Consider the following 24,973-nt stretch of genomic DNA (forward strand, 5'->3'; position numbering starts at 1 on the left):
TCTCTCTTCCCCATGGCCATAGGCCTTCTTAATATACTATAGGGAAGTATGGTTTCTCTTCCTTTTACTTGGAAAACTTCATAAAGATGTAGTACCATTCTTTTCTATTCATAAAATACTGTATGCTTATACAATTTGAGAAATTAAAATTACCCATAATATCACTGTTCAGAGAAACCAATGGTTATATTTTATGCATTTTCTTCCAGGTTTCTTTCCTACTTGTAATTATATTTTTAATATGTCACACTGTTTTAATTATCATGCATTTGTTTTAATATCTGACAGGACATGTTTCCCCCTCCCCCATATTTTTTCTTTCTTAAAGTTTCTCTTAGCTAGAAAAATATCCCTAACTTTTTTTTTTTTTTAATGAGAACTTCTCTTAATCTTCTACTTTGTGGGAAGGGCCTGTTCTGAATTTCTAGATGCAGAAGCAAGAGTTCTCTCCATGCAAAAAAGATTCCATTTGAAAAAGGTTGGTTTGAGGAGACTCTCGAAGAAAGGTGGCAAAATGAATTTAAAGTGAGCTTATATCATTTTTAAGAGACCGGTTTCTTTAATGATTATGGAATGTCAGTTTTCTTCCTGATGCCTTCCTTGAGGGGGAATTAGTGAAGACATTGTGACACCAGGTAATGAGACAAGGCTGAGAGAAAGTTGGGGAAAGGGCTTTAAAGAATTTAGAAAATATAGTTGATTCTCTGTAGCTACAGGAAAGGAGCTCCATCTTTTGTTTTGGTTGGAATTTGGCTGCAGAAGAGAACTTGACACCAAGCCGAGTTGCCATCCAAGAGGTTCCCAAACAAATGTACTTCCCTCCCCCGATTTTGCAAACTGAGTGGTTTAGGCCTTGTGGCTGTGGACCAGGAGGCATTCTGCTTTGACTACAGCGGCCTCTCCTAGCCCTTCTCCATGCCCACCTGTGAGTCTTAGAACTTGATGCTGTCATAACTTTAATACCTCCGGAGCTAGACTGTTTCAGTGGCTGAGCAATTCCCCAGAAGTCTGACAGCTGTGAAAGTGAAAACCATCAGACCACAGTTAGATCTTTCCTGGGCCAGGGCCCCTAGCTAAACCAGGCAGAGGTCCTGGGCTCTGTCTGGGTTTTGACCTTACAGTGACTCTGACATGAGGCAGACCACTTCAGGAAGCCTGACCCTGGGTGCATGAGGTTGCTGTCCAGCCTTTCCTTGCTTTCTTGAACATTGGCCACCCACAGGGTTGTCCCACCATAGGCTCTCTCCAGGGATGGTATGGAATCTTTACCTGACCCTATGCTACACCAGCACCATGCACAGAGATGGACATGGTGTCCAGCAGCTGATCCCACAAGTCACAAGGCAGGTACTACTTACTGGTCCAGTCTGGATTTGGATACATTCTCCCATCCAGTCTAGCCCTCCTTCCTTGGAATCTTATGGCAAATTTGTTTTCTTGGGGCTAACACACTGCCATGGAGATATTCATGTTGGGTAACCATTGGTTCACGGTGGGAATTAGCAAAATATGATGGACTGTTGGTGTGGGTCAGAGGTCATTGTGGAGCCCTACACAGTATTGTGTGCTGGGGAGAATGCAGAGCCTGCACTGGGTGGAGCCTACAGTAATGGAAGTGAAGAAGAAAGGTAAAGGGCATGAAAAACTGCAGTGTAGGGCAGGAAGGAGTTTTAGGGAATTTATGTTTGTTGAGTCAACCATAAAAACAAAAATTCATCCACCCCGCAAATGAAGAACCCTCCTATGAAGCCACGAAAGATAAGAGCTTAAGAGGTGGTTATGTTTTGGGTTTACAAAAAAAAAGAATAAAGAGAAACAAAGAAAAACCTCAAGCAATATAACCTTGTCTCCTTCACAGAGATCATTAGATCATCTTAGGAGACATGGTATAATAGTATAAACTGTGAAGTGTGTCTGCAGAAGCTTCTTCTCTTAATGGACACTTAATCTAGCAGTGAGGACAGATCCCAAAATAATTAATTAAAACAGTGATGGAAAGTGCTCAATAAAGCTTTATGCTTAGAGAAGACATGAGGAAGTTGGATGAAGTTTTATTAAGAATGAGGACCATAGATGGAAAGGATGTGTACTTTGGATTCTGTTTCATTTTCTTGTGTTTTACTGTGAACTGTTTCAGACATACTCAAAAGTTCCCAGCATGTGATAAAGACACCCATGGGCCAACCATGTTTGTCCTGATTTGACAAGTCTCATGGACTGCCCATAACAGATATTATGGATATGAAACAGTACTGATCGATTGAAGCTCCACTGTGAGCCCTTCTCTGACTCCACACCCTCTCTCCCTGAAATTGGGTACATGGTTCCCATGTACGTCATTCAATTTTGTAACCCATAACCCATATATGTATGTATATATAGTCAATCTATATTAATGGTATCCTGCTGCACGTAGGGTTCTGAAGTTTGTTTTTTAGATTAAACATGTTGATAAGGGTAGGTCTCGCTTGTTCATTTAATATCACTATGTGATCTTTTGTCAAATGAATAAATCACAGTTTATTTAACCTTTCTCAATCATTCTTGAATTCAAACATTCTCTCACAGACTCCTCATTTTTTCGCTCTCCTCTGGACAGTTATCTCTTTTTTATCATTGTTGCTTAGACATTGGAAGCAAGCTCAGATGCCAGGGCCTTTGCACTTCCTGTTTCCTCCACCTAGAATGCTCTTTCCCCAGATTCCATGTGGCTCACTCCTTCTCCTCTTTCTTGTTTCTGTTCAAAAAACACCTTATCAGAGAGGCCTTCCCTGACACCTACATAAAATAGCTCTCCTTCCCCACTCAGTCACTTTCTTTCTCCTTATCCTGTGGCATGTCTTCTCATGGCCCTCACTATACTTGGCATAGAATAAACTAGTTATTTGTCAGTCAGCCTGCTATTTCCTGCTCAGGCATGTAAACACCATGAGGCTGAAAGCTTGTCCATTCTGTCCGTTGCAGTTTACAATACTCACATCAGCACCTCGCAGGTGGTGGGCGCTCAGTGTGTATTTGATGAATGAGTGAGTGAATGAACAAAGGATGAATGAGCGAATGAATGAACCAAGATTATTTACAATTTTTTCTATCGTAAGCAATGCTTTGGTGAATATCCCTGAGGACACATGTGAGAGCTTCTCTGGGGAGATTCCAAGAATGAAACTACTAGACCATAGGGAATGCACACTTCCTGCAAACACTTTATGAAGTCAATCCACAAAGAGGTAATAGACCACTGAGGGGTGAGGGAAGACATTGGGCTCTTCCAATCTGTGAAGGTGGGATGCTCGTGTTTATTTCTGATGGGAGGTGACATGCAGTCTTACCTCCCACTGTTGGTCCAACACGTTCTCCTCACCTGTCTGCCTACCCAGACCCCACCTCAATGTCACACCCAGCTCTCTTGTCACACTTTCAGAGTGGGACACCTGACCCTCTCCCGCTACATACACTTCTTTTGAACCCACTCCACCCCCCTACCCCAGCCTCAAACTCAATGAGGACAGCAATTGCTTTCATTGTGTCAGGGCTGAGCACTTGACTTGGATTTGCCCATCAACTCCTCCCTCAGTCGTGTTGTGTCATTATTATTCTCACTTTATAGGTGAGTAAATAGAGGCAGAAAGAGGTCAAATGACCTGCCTGCAATGGTTTTGTGCCAGACTCAGCACCTGCTCCATCTTCTATCCATCATTTCCCCTCCACAACCACTTTGCAGAGGAGACCAAAGCACCAAGGGAAACCAGTGACCTTGCAACAGCAAGAGAGCCAGAATTTGGACTCTTCTTCTTTTGAATTTGAACAGCTCTTTCCACGATGCTGTGCTTCCCCAGTGTAACTCCAAGGAACTCACGCAGCCTGTCCTGGAGCCCACCACTCACTTACTCCTTCCTTCGGGAGGTTCAGTAGTAATATGGCCACACCCTGGCCTCTTGCCTCTGGCCCTTGAGCACCTTCTTGTCCTGACAGGTGTATGAGCTCTTGGAGAAGAAGTCTGGGCATAGATCTATGCCATATGTTTATTTACATCATTTAAGCAGTTTGTCTTTCTCAGTCTTATTTTCTGCTTCATCAGTAGTAGCTCTCATTACAACAAGGGAGCAAGGGAGGAAGGGAGGATAGGGGCTTATCAGAATCCCCAAGAGGAGGTGCATTTGGGGGAAACGCTCCTGCCAAGAGATGGTGCCATTGCTTCCATCAGTGCACATGTCCCACACTGGGAATCACTAGTCTGCAGCATTTAGTGAGGACAGATGAATGGAGGCCCTGCATGAAAAATGTGTCCACCCACATTCAGACTCAGCTGGCATCCCCAGTGAGTACCAAGGATCTGACCTTTCTCTGGACACCCTGGGCTGAGTTATTTAATTCTTCCTCCAGCCTTGTGAGTATTAGTTATTATTTTACAGAGGAGGAAATAGTTCCAAGGATCAAAAGTAATCAATTCTAACTATGTTGTGTTGATGGATTTTGAAGGTTTGCTGTTGCCTTTTTAAAATCTCTAGTATTTAAATAAATTTTCATATTTAAGTTGGTGAAACTAGTGAGCTAAGAATCATTGTGTGAACATTCTTCAGGATAACTTGGGATCATTTAAAAAATAAGGCTGGGAAGTCAAGCAGGGTCCTTCTGGACAGTTCCATACTGGGGAGCTCTTGGCAAGTCTTGTTGCCAGAAGGCTGACTCCCACCCCTTCCGAAGCTACCTCTCCTACATGTTCTACTGCAGGTGAGAGGCAGGAGTTTGGGCATCATTAAAGAAGATGCCTGAGACATAAAGCAGGTTGGTTCCTGTTTCTCCCATATCTGTGGGAATGATTCAAAACCCACAGCCTAAAAAAAATAAAAATAAAAAATAAATAAAAATTAATTTTAAAAACCCACAGCCTCTGTCCAACCATTCCTGAGATGACTTTGGCTTGACTTCTGATCCCATGTCATGATGTACCTGTGACTCTTTGAAGACATTAATCTGGCAGCACTGAGGAGTAGTGGCCTCATCTGTTTGTCACCACCTATATACCTAGCACAGTGCCTGCCACTTAGAGCACCAATAAATGGTGAGGGAATGAAAGTATTAATGACTAGATGAATGAAGGAATCTACAAATACATGCAATATTCTATGCTGCCTTCTACTCTAGCAGGATGTGGACACAGGACTCCTTCCTTGCTATCTGCCCTTGCCTGAAGTCATGTCTGTTCAGGTGGAGGCTGGAGACCTCAGGGCCAAGGAGCCCCAAAGCACACTTACCCAGTTCATGCTGGTACTGGCATCTTCACAGCTCTCTCCCAAATACCTCTGCCTCATGAACCGCATACATCCCATGGATTTCCTCTGAGCCATGAATTTTAAAATAAATGAAGTAAAAACATAAATATCAAATGAAGGTCATCATAACTGAGCCTTCCCTGGGGCCTCCAGAAAAGCTCTCCATATTAACTCTAAGTCAAAATATAGTCTACAACACATCAGTTTTTAAAGGAAAAAGCTTTCTGCTCTCCAAATAGGACTGTGGTTTGCCAGTCATTCTCTAAGAATTCAGTGTATCCTCCTACCTCCCAGCAGCCCAGGGCAGTGCTTTGGTTCCACTCCAAAATTTGAGCAAGTTGAGGCTTTCCATTGTAGAAGTCTTTAATGTGCATCTGTATGCCAAGAGTTTTGGTATAGCCAGGGAGTAGAGAGCTCATCCTATTATACACTTGAAGTATGAGGACTCTTGGTTGCAAATAATAGAGACTCAATCCAAAAAGCTTTAAAAGAGGGAATTTATTGGTTCATGTAATGGACAAGTCCAAGGGTTGACCTTGGGCTTGAGCAGATCCAAGTGTTCAAAGTATAGCAGCAAGATCCTGTCCCTTTCCACTGTCAGATCTGCTTTTCTCCAGAATACCACAAATATCCCCCAAGTGATAACAGGATGGCCCCAGCAGCTCCAGGCTTTCATTTTGCCATGGAGCCAGCCCAGGAGAAAGGCACCACTTCCTTCCAAGAACAACAGTAAAAACCTTCATCTTGACCTTGATTGACGGGTCTGTGTCATCTGATCACTCACATGCTGACAGGGGAGTGGAGCCAGCTTTTCCAGAACAACATACACTCTATTGGGAAGGTAGAGTGAGTGTCTGAAAAGGAAAAGAAATGTCCTTATGTCAAATGAATGAGGAGCCCAGTAACGGCTATTCCCCACCATTACCACTGCGGATCCTCAGCTACAGAGCTGAGCCACCAGCACCTCCTTCTGGTGGTCAGCAGCTCAGAGAGCAGGGCAACATGCAGGGGATGTAGCCTGGAGAACATTTCTCTTCTAGAGTTTCATTTCTTTTGTGCTTTTAAAGCTATCAAATAAATCATAAGCCCAGATGTTATGATTTCCAAGGACTATGTCTTCTGTATTTTTTCTGCTATTTTATTTTATATTCTGAAAATAACTTTATGGGTTTTTGATAAAAATGACAGATAATAAAAAAGTGACAGATATTCTTTGTAGTAAATTAAAATGCTACAGGAAAATACACTGAAGAGAGTTAGTTGGTCTCTCTTCTCATTGAGCCTGTGACTAGTACATGTGAATGGTTAAGCTCCCATTTACAATCTCTGTTCAGGCACTTTGCTTCTTTGGACAACACAGTCAACCTCACTACATCTCAGCTTACATCTTTCCAAACAAGACTTACCCTTGTGGAGCTATTATAAGAAGTCATTGAGCCCCTACGTTGTACCAGGCAATTTACTGTTTGTGTTATATCATTTAATCCTCAAACAGCCTTCTGAGGTGATTAGTGTCATTCCCATCGTATAGATGAAGAAACTGAGGCTTAGAGACAGGAATTGGCTCAAGACCACACAAGTACTAAATGCCTGAGCCAGTCTCGACCTGCCCCAGCACACAGGGTCTTATTCCCTGTGCTGTGCTCTATAAATTAAATAAAATGATTTGAGGAAATCTTTTGGCACAGTGCCTAAGACAGATCAAGCACTCACATAATTGGGTTCATTTGTATTAACAGCAAGGATACAGGTGATATAATGAAGTTTTACATAAAAGGGATGATACATTCAGTGCGTGCTGTTGTATAGCTGTTTTTCTCCCTCAATAAAGACAAGTCTCTAAATGCCACCTTGTGGCTCAAATCAGAGTATAGAGGAGATGATGCTTGCCTTCTTGCCCTTTCGACTTCCTTTTTATGCTGCACTTAGGGACCACAAGGGGGCTTTGCCATGGAGCAGCCACTCCTTTGGGGCTTTCTTTTCAATGTGAGGCCACCTTGAGGATTTTAGGAATCTCGCACCCAGGTAAGGAGGAAGCTTTCTGGTATAAGCTTTCTGAAAGATTGACATCTTTGAGCCCAGCGATTCTGCTTCTAGAATCCACTATTGTGATTATGTGAAACCATTTAGCTGCCAACATATGCAACATAGAATTTTTAATAGAAAACAAAATGGGAAAAATTCAATCTTCAAAGGTAAGAGATAAAGCAGGCTGCATCCACACTGTGGAGAACCCTGGAGCTGCTAAAGATGCTGTGGGGGAAGACTATTCAAGGACATTAAATTGAGTCAGGAATAGTAGCTGAAAAAAAAAACAGGTTTAAAACAATGTGTGTCCATCACTCACCAGATTTTACTGAGTGTCTACTGTGTGCACTGCACTGGGTTTAGACACATGGATACAGGAATGGGGAAAAAACAACCTGTTTTCCATGAGCTAATTATGTTCTATTAAAAAGGAGAAACAGATAAACAATTTAATATTAATCATTAATTAATACAGGAGAGGAATTAAGATGGCAGAAGACTAGGAGCCCTAAGCTTGCCTTGTCCCTTGAACACAGCTAGATAAATATGAAATCATAGTGAACACTCAAGAAATCGATCTGAAGACTGAGAGGGCAAAACTGCCTCATCTTGGAAGTAGGAGCTGCGGAGAGTCGATTTGGGGGAGAAAAGAGCTGTGAAGAGGAGGGAGAGAGCAAGAGAGAAAGAGTGAATCAGCACTCAGGGGATTGCACAAGGAAAACTCTTACCCCAAAACCGTTGACTGGGAAAAGGAGAGGAGCTAACTACTGTAAGTTTTTTATAAGCAATGGAACACAAAGTCAGAAGTTTGGAGGTCCACACTATCGCCAGGGTTGTGCATGATGGGCTTAGAGGTGTTCTGGTGCGGAAGGAGGGCAGAGACCCAGGACTGGGCAGTGTGGTCTGAGGATCCCCTGGATTGTGCAATGAGAAACAGTTCCCCTGCTTGGAGTGCATTTGGGAGTGGCAGTATGGCCTGTCCCAGGACAAAAGAATTGTCAGTACCAGTGTGCTTCCCTGTTCCCTAGCATAGCAACAAAGACAGCTGGTGAGGGCAGGAAGCCTTGCTTCAGGCTTTTTGCTAGCTTACCATAAACTCCGAACCACCACCCTGACATATAACCAATTTCTGGGACAAGCCAGCGCTAACCATAGCACAGCAAGACCCAGCTCCAGGGGATCAGCATGGGTCTGTGCTAATGGGATCCCTAAAATTTGGAGTTTTGAAACCGGGCACACACCCGAGATAAAACACCAGTGTGCTGTGCTGCCTGGCAGGCAGACAGGTGGGATCCAGGCAGGATGGAGACAGATCTGGTGGAAGCCAGGGACATAAGAGAGGTGATTGTTTGCTCTTCTCTGGGGGTTTCCTCAAGAGTGGTGGCTGTAAATTTCCCACTCCCAGGACAAGAGAGCAGGGCAGCACTATTTCCCTCCATGCCCATCAAACAGACCCACTTCAGTGAGCGAAACAGCACCACCCACTGGACAGAGCCATTTACAACCAGTTCCATCCCGCCTACCCCGCACTCTGCAGGTGCATTTCCACTAGGGCAAGTCCACCTGAGAATCAGTGTAGCAAAGCTTTAGCTCTAGGAGAAATAAGATCTACCTTTCTCTTTTCTTTTTCTTTCTTTCTTTCTTTCTTTCTTTCTTTCTTTCTTTCTTTCTTCTTTCTCTTTTTTGGATCTAGCTGTTTTTAACAAGCTGACCAAAACACACTTAGGATCTAGCTTCCTTTTTTTTTTTTTTTTTTTTTTTTTGACCTCTCTTAATATGCCTAGGAGCAGGGATACAACAGGCTTTCTTAACAATCAAACACATGAAAAACAGTGACCCAGACAAAATTGTGGAACAAAGAATTCACCACAAAAAAAAAAAAAAAAAAAGAACAGGAAGAAGTCATGGCCAGGGATTTAATCAATACAGATACAGGTAAGATGTCTGAACCAGAATTTAAAATAATAATCGTAAGGATACTAGCTGGGCTTGAGAAAAGCATAGAAGGCACTAGAGAATCCCTTACTACAAAGTTAAAAGAACTAAGAAATAGGCCAAAAATAAAAAATGCTGTAACTGATAAGCAATATGGAATGGATGCAGTGACGATGAGAATGGATGAAGCAGAGGAACAAATCAATGATATAGAAGATAAAATTATGAAAATAATGGTGATGAAAAAAGAGGGAAAGAAAAGTATTGGATCATGGATGTAAACTTAGAGAATTCAACGACCCCTTAGAGCATAATAACATTCATATCATAAGAGTCCCAGAAGAAGAAGAGAAAGGAAAGGAGCAGAAGGTTTATTTGAACATATTATAGCTGAAAACTCCCCTAATCTTGGGAAGGAAACAAACATCAAAATCCAAGAAGCACAGAGAACTCCTATTAAATTCAACAAAAGCCACCCATCACCAAAGCATATCATAGTCAAAATACACAGACAAAGAAAGAATCCTGAAAGCAGCAAGGGGAGGGGAGGAGTCCTTAATCTTACAAGGGAAGATAGATCAGGTTTGAGCTGATTTGTTCATAGAAACTTGACAGAACAGAGGAGTGTGGCATGATATATTCAACATGCTGAATGGGAAAAATATGCAGCCAAGAATACTTTATCTAGCAAGGCTGTCATTCAGAATAGAAGGAGAGATAAAGAGTTTCCCAGACAGGGGCACCTGGGTGGCTCAGTCAGTTGGGCATATGCCTTCAGCTTGAGTCATGATCTCAGATTCCTGGGGTCAAGCCCCGCATGAGGCTCCCTGCTCAGTGGGGAGTCCGCTTTCTGCTTCTCCCTCTCCCTCTGGCCCTCCTTGCTCATGCTCTCTCTCTCTCTCTCTCTCTCTCTCTCTCTCAAATAAATAAATTCTTCAAAAAAGAGAGAGAGAGGGAGAAAAAGAATTTACTAAACAAAAACTAAAGGAATTTGTGATCACTAAACCAGCCCTGTAAGACATAATAAAGGGTACCCTTTAGGTAGGAAAGAAAGACTAAAAGCAATAAAGACTAGAAAGGAACAGAGAACACCACAAGAAACACCCACTTTACAGGTAACACAATGGCACAAAATTCATAACTTTCAGTAATCACCCTGAATGTAAATGAACTAAATGCTCCAATCAAAATCCATAGGGTATCAGAATGGATTTAAAAAAACAAGACCCATCTATATGCTGCCTACAAGAGACTTATTTTAGACCTAAAGACACTTGTAGATTGAAAGTGAAGGGATGGAGAACCATCTATCTTCTAACGGATGCCAAAAGAAAGCCGGAGTAGCCATACTTATATCAGACAGACTAGGTTTTAAATCAAAGACTGCAGCAAAAGATGATAAAGGGCACTACATCATAAAAGATCTATCTATCAAGAAAATTTAACAATTATAAATATTTATGCCCTTAACTTGGGAGCATGCAAATATATAAATCAATAACAAAAATAAGTCCATTATAATAATACAATAATAGTAAGAAACCTTGACATCCTACTTATACCAATGGACAAATAATCTAAGCAGAAAATCAACAAGGAAACAGTGGCTTTGAATGACACACTGAACCAGATAGACTTAACATATATATTCAGAACATTTCAGGCAGCCCGGGTGGCTCAGCAGTTTGGCGCCACCTTCGGCCCAGGGTATAATCCTGGAGACCAGAGATCAAGTCCCGCGTTGGGCTCCCTGCATAGAGCTTGCTTCTCCCTCTGCCTCTGTCTCTGCCTCTCTGTCTCTGTGTGTCTCTCATGAATAAATAAAATCTTAAAAAAAAAAATTTTCATCTTAACGCAGTAAAATACTCATTCTTTTTGAGTGCACATGGAACGTTCTCCAGAACAGATCACATACTGGGTCACAAATCAGGCTTCAACCAAGTACAAAAAGATTGAGATCATACCATGCATATTTTCAGACCACAATGCTATGAAACTTGAAGAAAAAATTTGGACAGATCACAAATACATACATTCTTTATGTGTGTATTTCATCTTTAGATGAAAGAATGAATGGATTAAAAAGGAACTTAAAGAAGAAATTTTAAAAGTACATGGAAGTAAATGAAAATGGAAACACAACAGTTCAATACCTTTGGCTTATAGCGAAGGCAGTCCTAAGAAGGAAATATATAGCAATACAGGCCTACCTCAAGAAGCAAGAAAAGTCCCAAATATGCAAACCTAAGCTTACACCTAAAGGAGCTAGGAAAAGAACAGCAAATAAAGCCTATGGACAGCAGAAGAAGGAAAATAATAAAGATTAGAGTGAAATAAGTAACATAGAAATGAAACAGTAGAACAGATCAATGAAACATAAGAGCTGATTCTTTGGAATAATTAATAAAATTTGATAGCCAGCTCTATCAAAAAGAAAAGAGAAAGGTCCCAAATAAACAAAATCACGAGATGGAAGAGGCAAGATCACAACCACAGAAATGCAAATAATTACAAGAGAATATTATTAAAAAATTATATGTGAACAAACTAGGCAGTCTGGAAGAAATAGACAAATTCCTAGAAATATGCAAACTTCTAAAACTGAAACAGGAAGAAATAAGAGATTTGAACAGACTCATAACCAGCAAATAAATTAACTCAAGAATGAAAAATTTCCCAATAAACAAAAGTCCAGGGCCAGGTGGCTTCCCAGGGGAATTCTACCAAATATTTAAAGAAGAATTAATACTTGTCCTTCTCAAACTGTTCAAAAAAACAGAAATCGAAGGAAAAGATCCAAACTCCTTAGATGAGGCCACCATTTCCTTGATTCCAAAACCAGACAAAGATCCCACTAAAAAGGAGAATTACTGTCCAGTATCCCTGATGATGATGAATGTAAAAATTCTCAACAACATACTAGCAAATTGAATCCAACAGTACATTAAAAGAATTATTCATACGATCAAGTGGGATTTATTCCTGGGCTGCAGGGGTGGTTCAATATTTGCAAATCAATCAATGTCATACACCACATTAATAAAGAATAAGAACCACAGAATCCTCTCAGTAAATGCAGAAAAAGCATTTGACAAAATACAGCATCCGTTCTTGATTTAAAAAAATCCTCAACAAAGTAGGAAAAGATGGAAAATACCTCAACATCATAAAGGCCATATACAAAAGACACCCTCCCACCCCAGCTAATACCATCCTCAATGGGGAAAAGCAGAAAGCTTTTCCTCTATGGTCAGGAACAAGACAGGGATGTCCACTCTCACCATTACTATTTAACATAGTACTGGAAGTCTTAGGCGCAGCAACCAGACAACAAAAGAAATAAAGGCATCCAAATCAGCAAAGAAGAAGTCAAACTTTCACTATTTGCAGATGACATGACACTGTATAAAGAAAACCCAAAAGACTCCACCAAAAAATTGCTAGAACTCATACATGAATTCAGCAAAGTTTCAGGATATAAAATCAACATACAGAAATCTGTTGCATTTCTATACACCAGTCAAGAAGCAGCAGAAAAAAGAAATCAAGGAATTGATCCCATTTACAATTGCACCAAAACCAATAAGATACCTAGGGCTAACCAAAGAGGTAAAATATCTGTACTCTGAAAAATATAGAATACTTACAAAGGAATTTGAAGAGGACACAAACAAATGGAAAGACACTGATGCTCATGGATTGGAAGAACAAATATTATTAAAATGGCTATACTACCCAGATAAATCTACACATTTAATTCAATCCCTATCAAAATACCACCAGCATTTTTCACAGAGCTATAACAAACAATCCTAAAATTTGTACAGAACCGGCAAAAACCCTGAATAGCCAAAGCATTCCTGAAAATGAAAAACAAGGCTGGAGGCATCATGATTCCAGACTTCAAGCTACATTACAAAGCTGTAATCATCAAGACAGTATGGTACTGGCACAAAAACAGACACATAGACCAATGGAACAGAATAGAAAACCCAGAAATGGTCCCTCAACTATATGATCAACTAGTCTTAGACAAAGCAGGAGAAAATATCCAATAGAAAAAGACAGTCTGTTAAACAAATGGTGTTTGAGAAAACTGGACAGCAACATGCAGAAAAATGAAACTGAACCACTTTCTTATAAAAATAAAATGTACAATAATAAATTCAAAATGGATTAAAGACCTACATGTGAGATAGGAAACCATGAAAATCCTAGAAGAGAACACAGGGAGCAATCTTTTTGACCTTGGCTGCAGCAACTTCTTACTAGACATGTCACTGTAGGCAAGGAAAACAAAAATGAAAATGAACTGTTGGGACTATCATCAAGATAAAAAGCTTCTGCACAGCAAAGGAAACAATAAACAAAACTAAAAGACAACCTATGGAATAGGAGAAGATATTTGCAAATGACATATTTAATAAAGGGTTAGTATCCAAGATCTATAAAGAACTTATCAAACTCAACACCCAAAAAACAAATAATCCAGTTAAGAAATGGGCAGAAGACATAAATAGATACTTTTCCAAAGAAGACATCCAGATGGCTAACAGAAACATGAAAAGATGCTCAACATCACTCATCATCAGGGAAATACAAGTCAAAACCACGATGAGATACCACCTCACATCTGTCAGAATAGCTAAAATTAATAACACAAGAAACAACAGGTGTTGGCATGTGGAGAAAGGGGAGCCCTCTTACATTGCTGATGGAATGTAAACTGGTGCAGCCACTCTGGAGAACAGCATGGAGGTTCCTCAAAAAGTTGAAAATAGGGGACACCTGGGTGACTCAGCAGTTGAGCATCTGCCTTTGGCTCAGGGCATGTCCCAGGATCCTGGGATCAAGTCACACATCAGGCTCCCCAGAAGGAGCTTGCTTCTCCCTCTGCCTGTGTCTCTGCTTCTCTCTCTCTCTCTCTCTCTCTCTCTCTCTCGTAAATAAATAAAACCATTTTTTTTAAAAAATTGAAAATAGAACTACCCTACTATCCAGCTATTGCACTACTAGGTATTTACCCAAAGGATACAAATACAGACTCAAAGGAGTATATGCATCCCGATGTTTATAGCAGCATTATCAACAATAATGAAGAGCCCAAGTGTCCCATCAACTAATGAGTAGATAAAGAAGATGTGGCATGTACATATACCTACAGTGGAGTATACACAGCCATCAAAACAAATGAAATCTTGCCATTTGCAATGACATGGATGGGGCTAGAGGATATTATGCTAAGTGAAATAAGTCAGAGAAATACAAATACCATATGATTTCACTCATGTGTAATTTAGGAAACAAAATAAATGAACATATGGGAAGGGAGAAGAAAGTGAGAAAGGCAAACCATAAAGACTTAATGATACAGAACAAATAGGGTTGATGGGGAGAGGTTGATAGAGGATGGGCTAGATGGATGATCAGTATTAGGGTGGGCAGTTCTTGTGATGAGCACTGGGTCCGTTGTATGTAAATGATGAATCACTGAATTCTACTCCTGAAACCAATATTACACTGTATGTTAACTACTTAGAATTTAAATTAAAATTTAGAGAATAAATAAATAATAAAATAGCTACAACCCAGTCCAAAAACATCATTAATACAGCAATATATTAACTTATAAACAACTATATACAATCATATATAATTATACATCAGTTGCAGAGAAGCATTCTAGAAAAATGGAAAGAGAAAATGAGAGTGATAGAAAACATGTTGGTGTGGTCATGGTATTCTTTTTTTTTTAAGATTTACTTATTTATTTTAGAGAGAGTGTGAGCATGTGTGCATGCAAGCAGTGGTGGGGGGAGGACAGAGGGAGAGGAGAGAATCTCAAACAGACTGCCCATTGAGCACGGAGCCCCATCTCAGGATTCTGAGATCATGACCTGGGCCAAAACCAAGAGTCAGCTGATTTACCGACTGAGTCACCCAGGCACCCCTGGTCACGGTATTCTAGCTAAGGTGGTCAGGCACGGCCTCACAAGGGGATGACATTTGTGCAGAGACTCAATGAAGTGACAGACTGCCCTGTGAAGCCATCGAAGCCTTTGTGATTCCATGTTAAAAGACAGTATGTGTGTTACGTGTACTGGAAGCCCCTCACATGTGCTCAGGAAAAAGCCCATCTGCAACTTCTCCTCTTCAGTGAAGTCATGAACCTTTTAGGAGGCATGCCCCTTCACTGCCACCATCACTGCTTCCTGGCTACTCTTGGTGGCTACCCTGATGCTGCCCCACAGGCTTTGTCTGCTGAACTGCTTTTTCAGGAGAGGGAGAGCATCCTCCCCCTTGAAAAACTTGGTCTCTCAGAGCAGCACTGGCCCTGAGGCCCCTTCTGCACCAGTAGGCTTTAGATTAACCCTGTCTTCCCGATGTGTGTATACACGTGCATGTGCACATGTGCACACACACACACACACAAACACACACACACACACCACCAGTTCCAGGACTCCTCCCAATCTACATAGGTTGATTAGGTCCTCAGGATCATCTAAGAAGAGCACCATCTTAGTCTGTTCAGGCTGCTATAATAAAATACTGCATACTAGGTGGCTCAGTGAACAACAGAAACTTATTTCTCACAATCCTAGAAACTGGGAAGTCTGAGATCAAAGCACCAGCAGATTATCCACTTCCTAGTTCATAGACGGCCATCTTCTCACTGTGTCCTTACATAGTAGGAGTGAAGGAGTGCTCTAGGGTCTCTTTTATAAGGATACTATCCCATTCATGAGGGCCTCCACTCCCAAAGCCCCCAACCTCCAAATAGCATCACATTGGGGATTAGGTTTCAACATATGACCTTTATGAAAACACCAATACTCAGTCCATAAAAACCATTCTTCAGATGTCAAGTTCCAGTGGTAGAACTTTGGGTAGAACTTTTAATCTTCTTTTATTTATTTTTTTTTTTAGTGCTTTTACATTAATACATGTACCTGGTTCAAAAAAATCAAATAATATAAAATGATAGTCAGCTTAAAGAGTTGAGATGCCTGGGTGGCTCAGTCAGTTAAGTAGCCAAGTCTTAATTTTGGCTCAGGTCATGATCTCAGAATCCTGAGATGGGACTCTGTGCTCAACGGGGAGTCTGCTTGAGACTCTCTCTCCCTCTCCCTCTGCACCTCCCCCCATTCATGTATGCACATGCTCGGCACTCTCTCTCAAATAAAATAAAATAAAATAAAATAAAATCTTTAAAAAACCCAAAAACTTAAGGAGTCTGATGCCCCCATCTTCATGCCAAGTCCCAATGCCCCAAGCAATCACCTGTAAACATTTATTGGGGTTACTACTACAATTCTAACTAACATGTTTATCTTATCATTTCTTGATTTGTCAACTTTAGACTTTCATAAATAGCCCACTTTCTTGCTACCTCTTTCCCCTCCCTCCAAAGTTTTATTTGGAGGGAGGGGAAAACTTTTAATAAAAACTTTTTATTAAAATCTAGGGACCTCCATCACTTCATATAACACACTTAAACCACTGTTGTTGTTCATATACTTTAAAAACCTATCTTGATTCCATCTGTATGATGAACTGTCCCTATTGTTCCTTTCTTTGTCTGCATCCAGGCTTCTGTCAGGCCAATTGGTGACTTGCGTGTGCTTCCAGTAGAAAAATGCACATATCTTGACAGTGAGGACCTTTCATGCTTTGTCTGTAAATGGGGTGTGAAAAGCAAATGGCATTTTAATTATATATATATGTGTGTATATATAAAATGTTAATGTATATATTATATACATAATATATATCATTTGCTGTAGACCAGAATCTTGTTGTGTGGAGGGGATGCAATACCTTTTCAAATAAGTTATTTATTAGAATTTTAAAAGTAATTTTCATTACCCTAATTTTCATTTTTAAAGATTTTATTTGTTTATTCATGAGAGATGCAGAGATGGGGGGTGGAGCAGAGATACAGGCAGAGGGAGAAGCAGGCTCCATGCAGGGAGCCTGACATGGGACTCGATCCTGGATCTCCAGGATCAGGCCCTGGACTGAAGGTGGCACTAAACTGCTGAGCCACCCGGGCTGCCCCATTTTCAATTTTAAATGTTTGCTTTTAGTTTATTTTGGTCCTTCTTTCCCATGCCATTGGATTGTTTCAAATATCTAGTGATCCCTGGTTGTCTACTCATCTTTTTTAACAAAGGACTTCACTGATTAATGAAGGAGACTAACATGGGTAGGTTAGTATTCCCAGGAGACCTCTCCTGTGAAAAGGGAGTGGGTGTGCTGACTGGCAACTCCAAGTTTAGTAGCCAGGCAGGTACCTGGCAGGCCTGGTTTTAGGGCAGGTGGGCAGGTGTGTGGGCACTCCCCTAGGGCTGCACAAGGAGGAGTTTCACTGCAAACATAACCCCTGTATTCAAGTCTTAGTCTTCTCCAAGTAGGTTGTTCAATTTTATTAGAGGACTGTTTTCTATTTTTGGCTCAAGGATAAAGCATCCTTGGGGCCAGTTGTCGAACTGATTGGGAATTGGGATAGAGACCAAGAGGCCTCTCTGTTTCCTACACAACCATTAAATTAGCTTTCTGAATTCTGTCTCACAACCCGTTTTGCTCTTAGCACCAGCCAGCTCCAGTTTGGACCTCTCAGTCTGGGAGGCCCAGCTCCCGTGCCTGTCTGGAGGACAGCATTCTCTTATCTTTATGTTATCACCCACTTTCCAGAAATATGTCAAAATCTCTGGTTCTGCTCTCATCCCCATTCTTCATTTGTGCAGACTTTCTCTTTGAGTATCTTCTCACATTTCACTGGCATCTGGGGAGGAAGAGGCCTTTATATTCATTTTACTTTTCTGAATTATCCAAGATAGAGTATGTGCTATTACATTCACAATAAAAGTAACAACAAAAGCTATCTTTAAAATGGAAGGGATTTAGACATATCTCATCAAGCCAAAAAGAGAAGCATCTTGTCAGTATCAACCATTCCAGCACTGACCAAGAAACTGCTTTCCTACGGTGCTTCCAGCTGAATAAATATGTGGCTGGAGAATCTTGTCATATAGCCCGTGTCTTACTTGTGCTTTATATGTCCCCAAGCTGAATTAGAGGTGTTGTAAATGCAGTAGGAGCATCAAATACAAAGCCTGCTATTAAGCAGGTGTATCAGTTAATGGTTTAAAATAGCAAGCATTCACCTGCTTGCTCTTTGGATGGACTCAGGTGCATGCTTCTTCTGCTGGCCTCACTTCAGGCCATTAGAGCAGCCCCAGTCAATTGGCAGGTGATGTGTTTGTTTGTTTAAAGGAAGACTGTCTTTAATAACAGCAGAGATTGGGAGGAGAGGAACCAAGCAAAGGGCTCACAAGTAGACCATTGGAAAAGTGTGTTTCTGTGCATAGGAATTGTGTCTGTGCCAGCCCTGAAGTCCCTGGGACTTGGTTGCTGTTGCTGGAATCCAAAGTTGGGGCTTCACTGCCAGCCTCCTGGGCTGAGCGTTCTCTGCCATCAGGGATGGGACTGGTACTGTGGTACTGTGGTCTCTGGTACCGCTGGCTCTGGCTCACTGGCCACCCCCATCACAGCCACTCTGAATCGTTGTCACTGCCACCCACTGGCCTGTAACCTCATCACCTGAGTCACTGTCATGTTCTGAATCTACATCCCTTGCTGAATATCTCTTTGTCCAGGTGGCTTGGGCTTCATCCTCACTGCTGTCATTCTGGCTGCTACTGCCCTTGTCACTCACCTGGTCTCTGTCACCTCTTCCCTTGCACACCTGTCTGGCATTGAGGTGTCACTGGCTGAGATGAAAGGTGTGATTGGGCCCCCTTTGGGCTCTCTCGGCACCCCAAAGGTCAGCTTGGGCTTGATCACACATGACAAGTGCAAGACTTCCAAGAGCACCAAGAGACAGAGCTGCAAAACTCAGGACTCACACAGCATCATGCCTACTGGTCTCTGTGGTCCAAGCAAGTCACACGCCAGCCCGGATTCAAGAAGTCGAAAAAGAAGCTCCACATCTTGATGGAAGGAGCTACAAAGTATGGTGGCAACTTTTTCCATCCACCACTGTAATAATTCCAGTTTTGATTTCTAATTTTGTTTTCTAATTTTGTATATTCCCCAGGCTTCTGAGGACCCAGTCTCTGGAATGGTTCTACAACAACGTGAAGAGCCGCTTCAAACGCTTTGGCAGTGCCAAGGTCTTGAAGAACCTGTATAGGAAACACCGATTGGAAAGTGGAGCATGCTTCGATATTCTAGGTACGCTGGCAGCCCGCCACTATGGGAATCTTCCCTGGGCTGGTGGGATAAAAGGAGGCCTGGCTGGGAGGCCTTGACCACTGGGAACCCTCAAATGATACAGAGAAAGTTGCTTAAATATCTGCCTCCAATGAAGAACAGAAATAGGAGGACAAATACCAAAGATTCTGTTAAGTTTGAATCATCAGCTTCCAACATCCCCACTGGGCTGTTAGATGCATCAAGAAGACCAAAATATGTCTGCGTGTTGTGGACATTTTAATTGCAGACCCCTAGAAATCAAAGATTCTTGACCATCTCCCTGCCTAATGATTAAAATATTGGAAAGTCTTCGATGTGATCGCATAGACTAGGTCTGCCCTTAGAGGGTGTACCCTCCACTCCCCTTCCCTTCTACCCCCATACTCAACTCATGCCAGGCCCACAACTTGATGTAAAGGGAGAGTCGGGAAAGTGTGGGCTTCTCTTCCCAAGAATCCTAGAGGATGATTTCCACCTTCACTGCTTGTATACACTCAAGACAACCAATGTAATTAGAATGAGAACTTATCTTCTTTGGTTCTATTAGACTAGCCAGTAGAAGGAAATCATTGTCAGGACATGAACAGCATGTACCATAAAAAAAGACTGGGATGGTTTTTTTTCTGTCTGAAGGCAGATTTTTTTTTCATCACTTTGCTGACACAGGTAAATGCTTTTTATTCACAAGAAAGAAGAAAAAAAAGATCTCATCCATCTCATATGGAGCTTTTTCACTGTCATTATTTTACATTGTTGTATTCTCAATAAAGTCTTTGGCTGTGTCTTATCTAAAAATATGCCAGCCAGTGAGACAGCGGGGAAACAGGATGGGAGCATTAAATACAGAGAATCATTAGGGCCTTTTGTGGTGGTTGTTAGACTCTATCTTTCAAACTATTCAGGAAGCCTAAGCTAGAGAGCGATGCTGAAGGTTTCCACAGATTATTTTTATCTTCTCTTAGCTGATTTCTCTAAAAAATTTTTTCTCAAGGAAGGGAGGCAAAAAAAAAAAAAAAAGAAGAAGAAGAAGAAAAAGAAATCAAGCTTAAAAGTAATCCTGTTAATAATAGTTTTTCAACCCAAAGAGATATCTCAAGAAAGTTCCAAAATATTATTGGCTCACTTGTTTGTATCACATCCTTTCTTTCTTCTCATATACATCCCCAGATCTGCTTTGTGTACCCCCTTATGTGTCACCAAATTCAGACCTCATGGGTGTTCGTTACTGCTTAATGCAAGATAAGGGGGAAAGCGAACATATGTAGAATCTTTCAGAACAAAGCATAACTCTGATCTCTTCTCCTGTCTCCCTCAGGCCCCACAGATGGGTCAGGCAGATGTGAGTCCCAAGCGGACCAGCTCAGGGCTTTGAAATTTTCAAGTGTCATCTTCTGAGGAACATCATTTACTGGGAATAGCTGTCTGCCATGGTAGAAGCATGTTTGGGTTTTGGACCCTCTGTGATTCACAACTTCTTTCATCCAGGCCTCAATATGGCACTTACCACATTGCATTCAGGGGATAGTATACAAGCCGCTATCCTGCCTAACCATGTAGAGTAATAGTTTCATCACCTCTGTGTTCCCAAAGTATGACTCAACACCTGGCATGCCTTACATCCTCACTATGGCACCAGTTTAATCTTAAAAGCATTCTGTGAGTACCAAGACACTTCACTGAAGTATTAGAATCAGTTGCTTTAATATGGTTAGTATCCATTTAAACTAAGAATTCCTTTTGATAAAACTGAAGACAAGTGGACAAGAAACAGTTTGTGAGATGATACTCAAACTTGTTAAGCCATGATCATAAAAAAAATGAGATTTACTCTACACACGACCTAGAAAATTTAGTTAACCAAAAATATGGGGAAATCCTCCAGTGCACATGTGGACTCTTGCTTATGTCACATGATGAAGAGCCCTTAGCATTAGCTCCCACCTATCGTTCAACACTCTTGCCATAGTTGTCACCTGCCATCCTCAATCCTAACTATACATCAGTCTGGGCTTGAAAAAAAAAAAAAAAAAAAACCAGTGCCTAGGATCACCTTCCATGCTCAGCCACTTATTTCTGAATCTGTGGAGGGGGGCCCAGTACAGATATTTTTTAAAGCTCAGTGGGTTTTAAGGCATAGCCAAGATGGAGAACCCCAGCTAGCCCCTGGCCATCATTTGTCCAGTAGCATTTATAATAAGATGGCTCCATCTTCAAATCTAGCTAAGGGTACTTGTTTGCAGAATTTTGATTGTAGGAACATAATATGCAACATCTATGGTATGCAAGGCGTGTGCTCTGCTCCTGAACTCTTGGAGTAGAACTCCTTATACCTATGAAACATCCTCACCTTCTGGACCAGCGTACTTTGCCTTAACACACTCAGTCCACTGAAAATTCATTGAGTTCACAGAATCTTATGGGTCTGCCATCACGTGCACACCCTAAACTGCCATCAGTCTGTCTGGCCCCCCAAACTAGGCTTACTCATCCTGCAGCCCATATTGGGTGACCAAGCTAGGCCAGGCTGGAAAGGAGACCCACTAGTTCCATTGGATAAATCTAAGATATATTCATTACTCCAATAAACATTCAGAAAGCATTTATTGAACACCTACTATGTGCCCACTTGGTTTAAGAGTGAAAAGACAGGCAAGACCCTGCCATCTCAGAGCCAATAGTCCAGTGGAGAAGTCAGTAAATTTTTAAAAAATCAAGTACCCAATGGTAACTAGTGCTTGCATGACGCATCTGATATATTCAGCATGACATTTTTAACAGTTACCCAGGGAAGAAGCACTACACGAAAACATAAAAGTAGTCATTATTAATATACTTAATCTCTAGGCAGTTGAATAAATAACATCTTGCTTTCAGTTTGTATTAAATAAATAAAATGGTAGAAATAAACTCTGCTTCTATTCATGAACACTGTATATCTATTTTTGACATGATTCCTGAAAAAGTCCATTAATCTTTCATCTGGAATCTGACTGAAAAACACGGTCTTTTGAAAATGCTGAGCAGGTGAAATCAGAGGTTCCTCCAACTCATGAAAGACATGACGATGTCATCTGACTGCTGCATCAGTGCTTTGAGAACAGTGTCAGCCTCTTTGTGCCTTTCTCAAATGACTCTAAAGCTCCCACCTATGAATTTCAAGGGAAACAGAGAGAAGTGCTGTACTAGAAGATTTGAAATCATGCAGAACCAGAGCTTGTTCTCTGGGCAGCTCAGTCCCCAGTGATGTTTCCAGATGTTCTCTTTCCTTGTGCTTGCCTCCACCCTCCTCCTTCACAGGACAGATAGCACGTACCCCCTCACTGGATCCTGTCACCTTCCAGGAAGGTCTGAAGGTCTCACATCTCTTCCTTCTTGCTGAGCCAGCCTGTCTTTTAACTGGTTCCTTCCTCTTGATTTGTAAACGTGCCCGAGTCTCTCTGTTTCCTAAGACATTCCTGGCCTGCACATTCCCTCACTTCCTGCCCTCCCCTCACTGACCTGTTCTCCCAACAGCCAGAGTACACTTTGGAAGCACATATCTGACCAGATCACCTCCATGGAAGCTTTACTGGCTTTTATGTAGCTGTTGGAATAAAGATCAAAACACAATGTGGTCACCGTGACTTGCATGATCTGGGTCTCCAAGCCCAGCCACACTGCCTTTTGCTTAGGTTCTCAGATGCACCTGCTGCCCCCACTGCCTGTCCTGTGCAAGTTGTTTGCTCTGCCCCAGACACTCTCCCACCTTCCCACACCCCTTTGGCTGGTTACTCATTGTCTCTGCTGGACACACTCACTGTACTATGAAGCACTCAATCAGAGCACTTAACAGCTCTATAATTTTACATTGATTTATATAAATCTTGGATCGGAGAATTCTTTCCACTATATCAAGTTTGTCAGGGCAGTGAGAATTTCTGACTTTGGTCACCAATATATCCTAACACACGGCCCAGAGCCAGGCACCTAGTAGGTGCTCAGAGACTCTTTGCTGGATGGATGAATGAATGCTGGATGTAGCCACACCAAAGGGAAATATTTGCACTTAGAACTATAGCTTGGGGGGCAGCCTGGGTGGCTCAGCAGTTTAGCGCCACCTTCAGCCCAGGGCGTGATCGTGGCGACCCCAGATGGAGTCCCGCGTCAGGATCCCTGCATGGAGCCTGCTTCTCCCTCTGCCTGTGTCTCTGTTTCTCTCTCTCTCTCTCTCTCTCTCTCTCTCAAATAAATAAAATCTAATTAAAAAAAAGAACTATAGCTTGGGGCCTGCAGAGATGACTTATCCTAAAGACTTATATTGTAAGTGAGGAAACAGACTCAGAAAGACAAAGACACTTGCTCAACTCAGGGTCACAGAACTGGAATAAGTGGACCACAGGCCTTTTGAAAGCCTGATCAAAAAAATACAAACACAGAGAATGGTATATGGTCAGACTGAACTGTCATGACAGGCTACACACATGAAATATGGAGCTATTACACATGAAAAATGGCCTATTTCATACAGGTAGCCATCTACCTGCCTCAAATACCTACATTAGTTACCCCTGGGGTTCCCATATGGGAGCCCCCATGACAACCCATCCAAGGAAGCACAGGGTGTATTATATGTATTGAAGGCCTATTGCTTAGTTTGACATTGCATTGATGACATTGCATTTTCCCCCTTTTGAGCTAAGGCACATAAACCCATATTTATATTCTTGGTTCTATCAAACGATGTTTTCCATCAACATCCAATTCATTTTTCTTGAGCCACCTACTGTGTAGGTGCTATCTTAGGTACTGGGGACATAATACAGTGACTTTAAAACAAAATCCATCATCCCCAACTGCAGATATCTCATTTGATGAATGAACTCATTTTTATATAACAAAAATCCCCAACTTGAAAAGGGGCTTTAGAAAGAGCTTAGCCAACTACTCTTCCAATCTGGAATTAAGATTAGGGTTGTGTGTTCTATTCAAAGAAGACCAAAGGAGAGAAAGAGGGCCTTAAAAAGTCAAACACCATGTGTTGACCTAGTCTCTCTCTGGGCTCACAACATGGACTGCATTCTATGAAAGAGAATGGTGACAGTCAAATCATTAGCTAAAGGCAACTGTTTGGGTCAGTGCCAGAGTCTGCAGCTAAAGACCAAACCCACAGTGTCACAAGCTCTTGTTCTTTCTCTCTTTCTAGTAGGGAAGCCTAGTGTCAGGTTAAGTAACGTGCTTGAGGTCACACAGCTAGTAATTTGCAGGTCCAGGAAGTAAGGACCTTACATCTCTCTGGCTTTGATTTATTGTTCTGTCCTTGACTCCACATTGCCTCCAAAGAAGGTACTGGAAGAAAGTTGGGGCAGGCAGCAATGTTATACCAGAAATCAGTGTGAGAAGGAAAAGGTGACTGATCAAAAGCCATAGCATTATTATGCAACTCAGTGATTCCCTAAACCTATCTGCAAAGCTGACTTAATCAGAGTGGGCTGTGGTGG

At 41.6% G+C, this 24,973-nt stretch overlaps 1 protein-coding gene across 4 annotated transcripts in view; it reads left to right on the forward strand.

Moving 5' to 3' along the window:
- The window catches only part of MYRIP (myosin VIIA and Rab interacting protein), a 361,492-nt gene that overhangs the window by 250,215 nt on the left and 86,304 nt on the right, over positions 1-24,973 (forward strand). For all 4 annotated transcript variants that reach the window (XM_038570505.1, XM_038570504.1, XM_038570506.1 and 1 more), the window contains exon 4: positions 19,339-19,475. In XM_038570505.1, the coding sequence (XP_038426433.1) occupies positions 19,339-19,475 (137 nt within the window). The remainder of the gene's footprint in view (positions 1-19,338; positions 19,476-24,973) is intronic.

The sequence above is a fragment of the Canis lupus genome, chromosome 23, assembly GCF_011100685.1.
Source record: "Canis lupus familiaris isolate Mischka breed German Shepherd chromosome 23, alternate assembly UU_Cfam_GSD_1.0, whole genome shotgun sequence".
NCBI classification, from domain to species: Eukaryota; Metazoa; Chordata; class Mammalia; order Carnivora; family Canidae; genus Canis; species Canis lupus.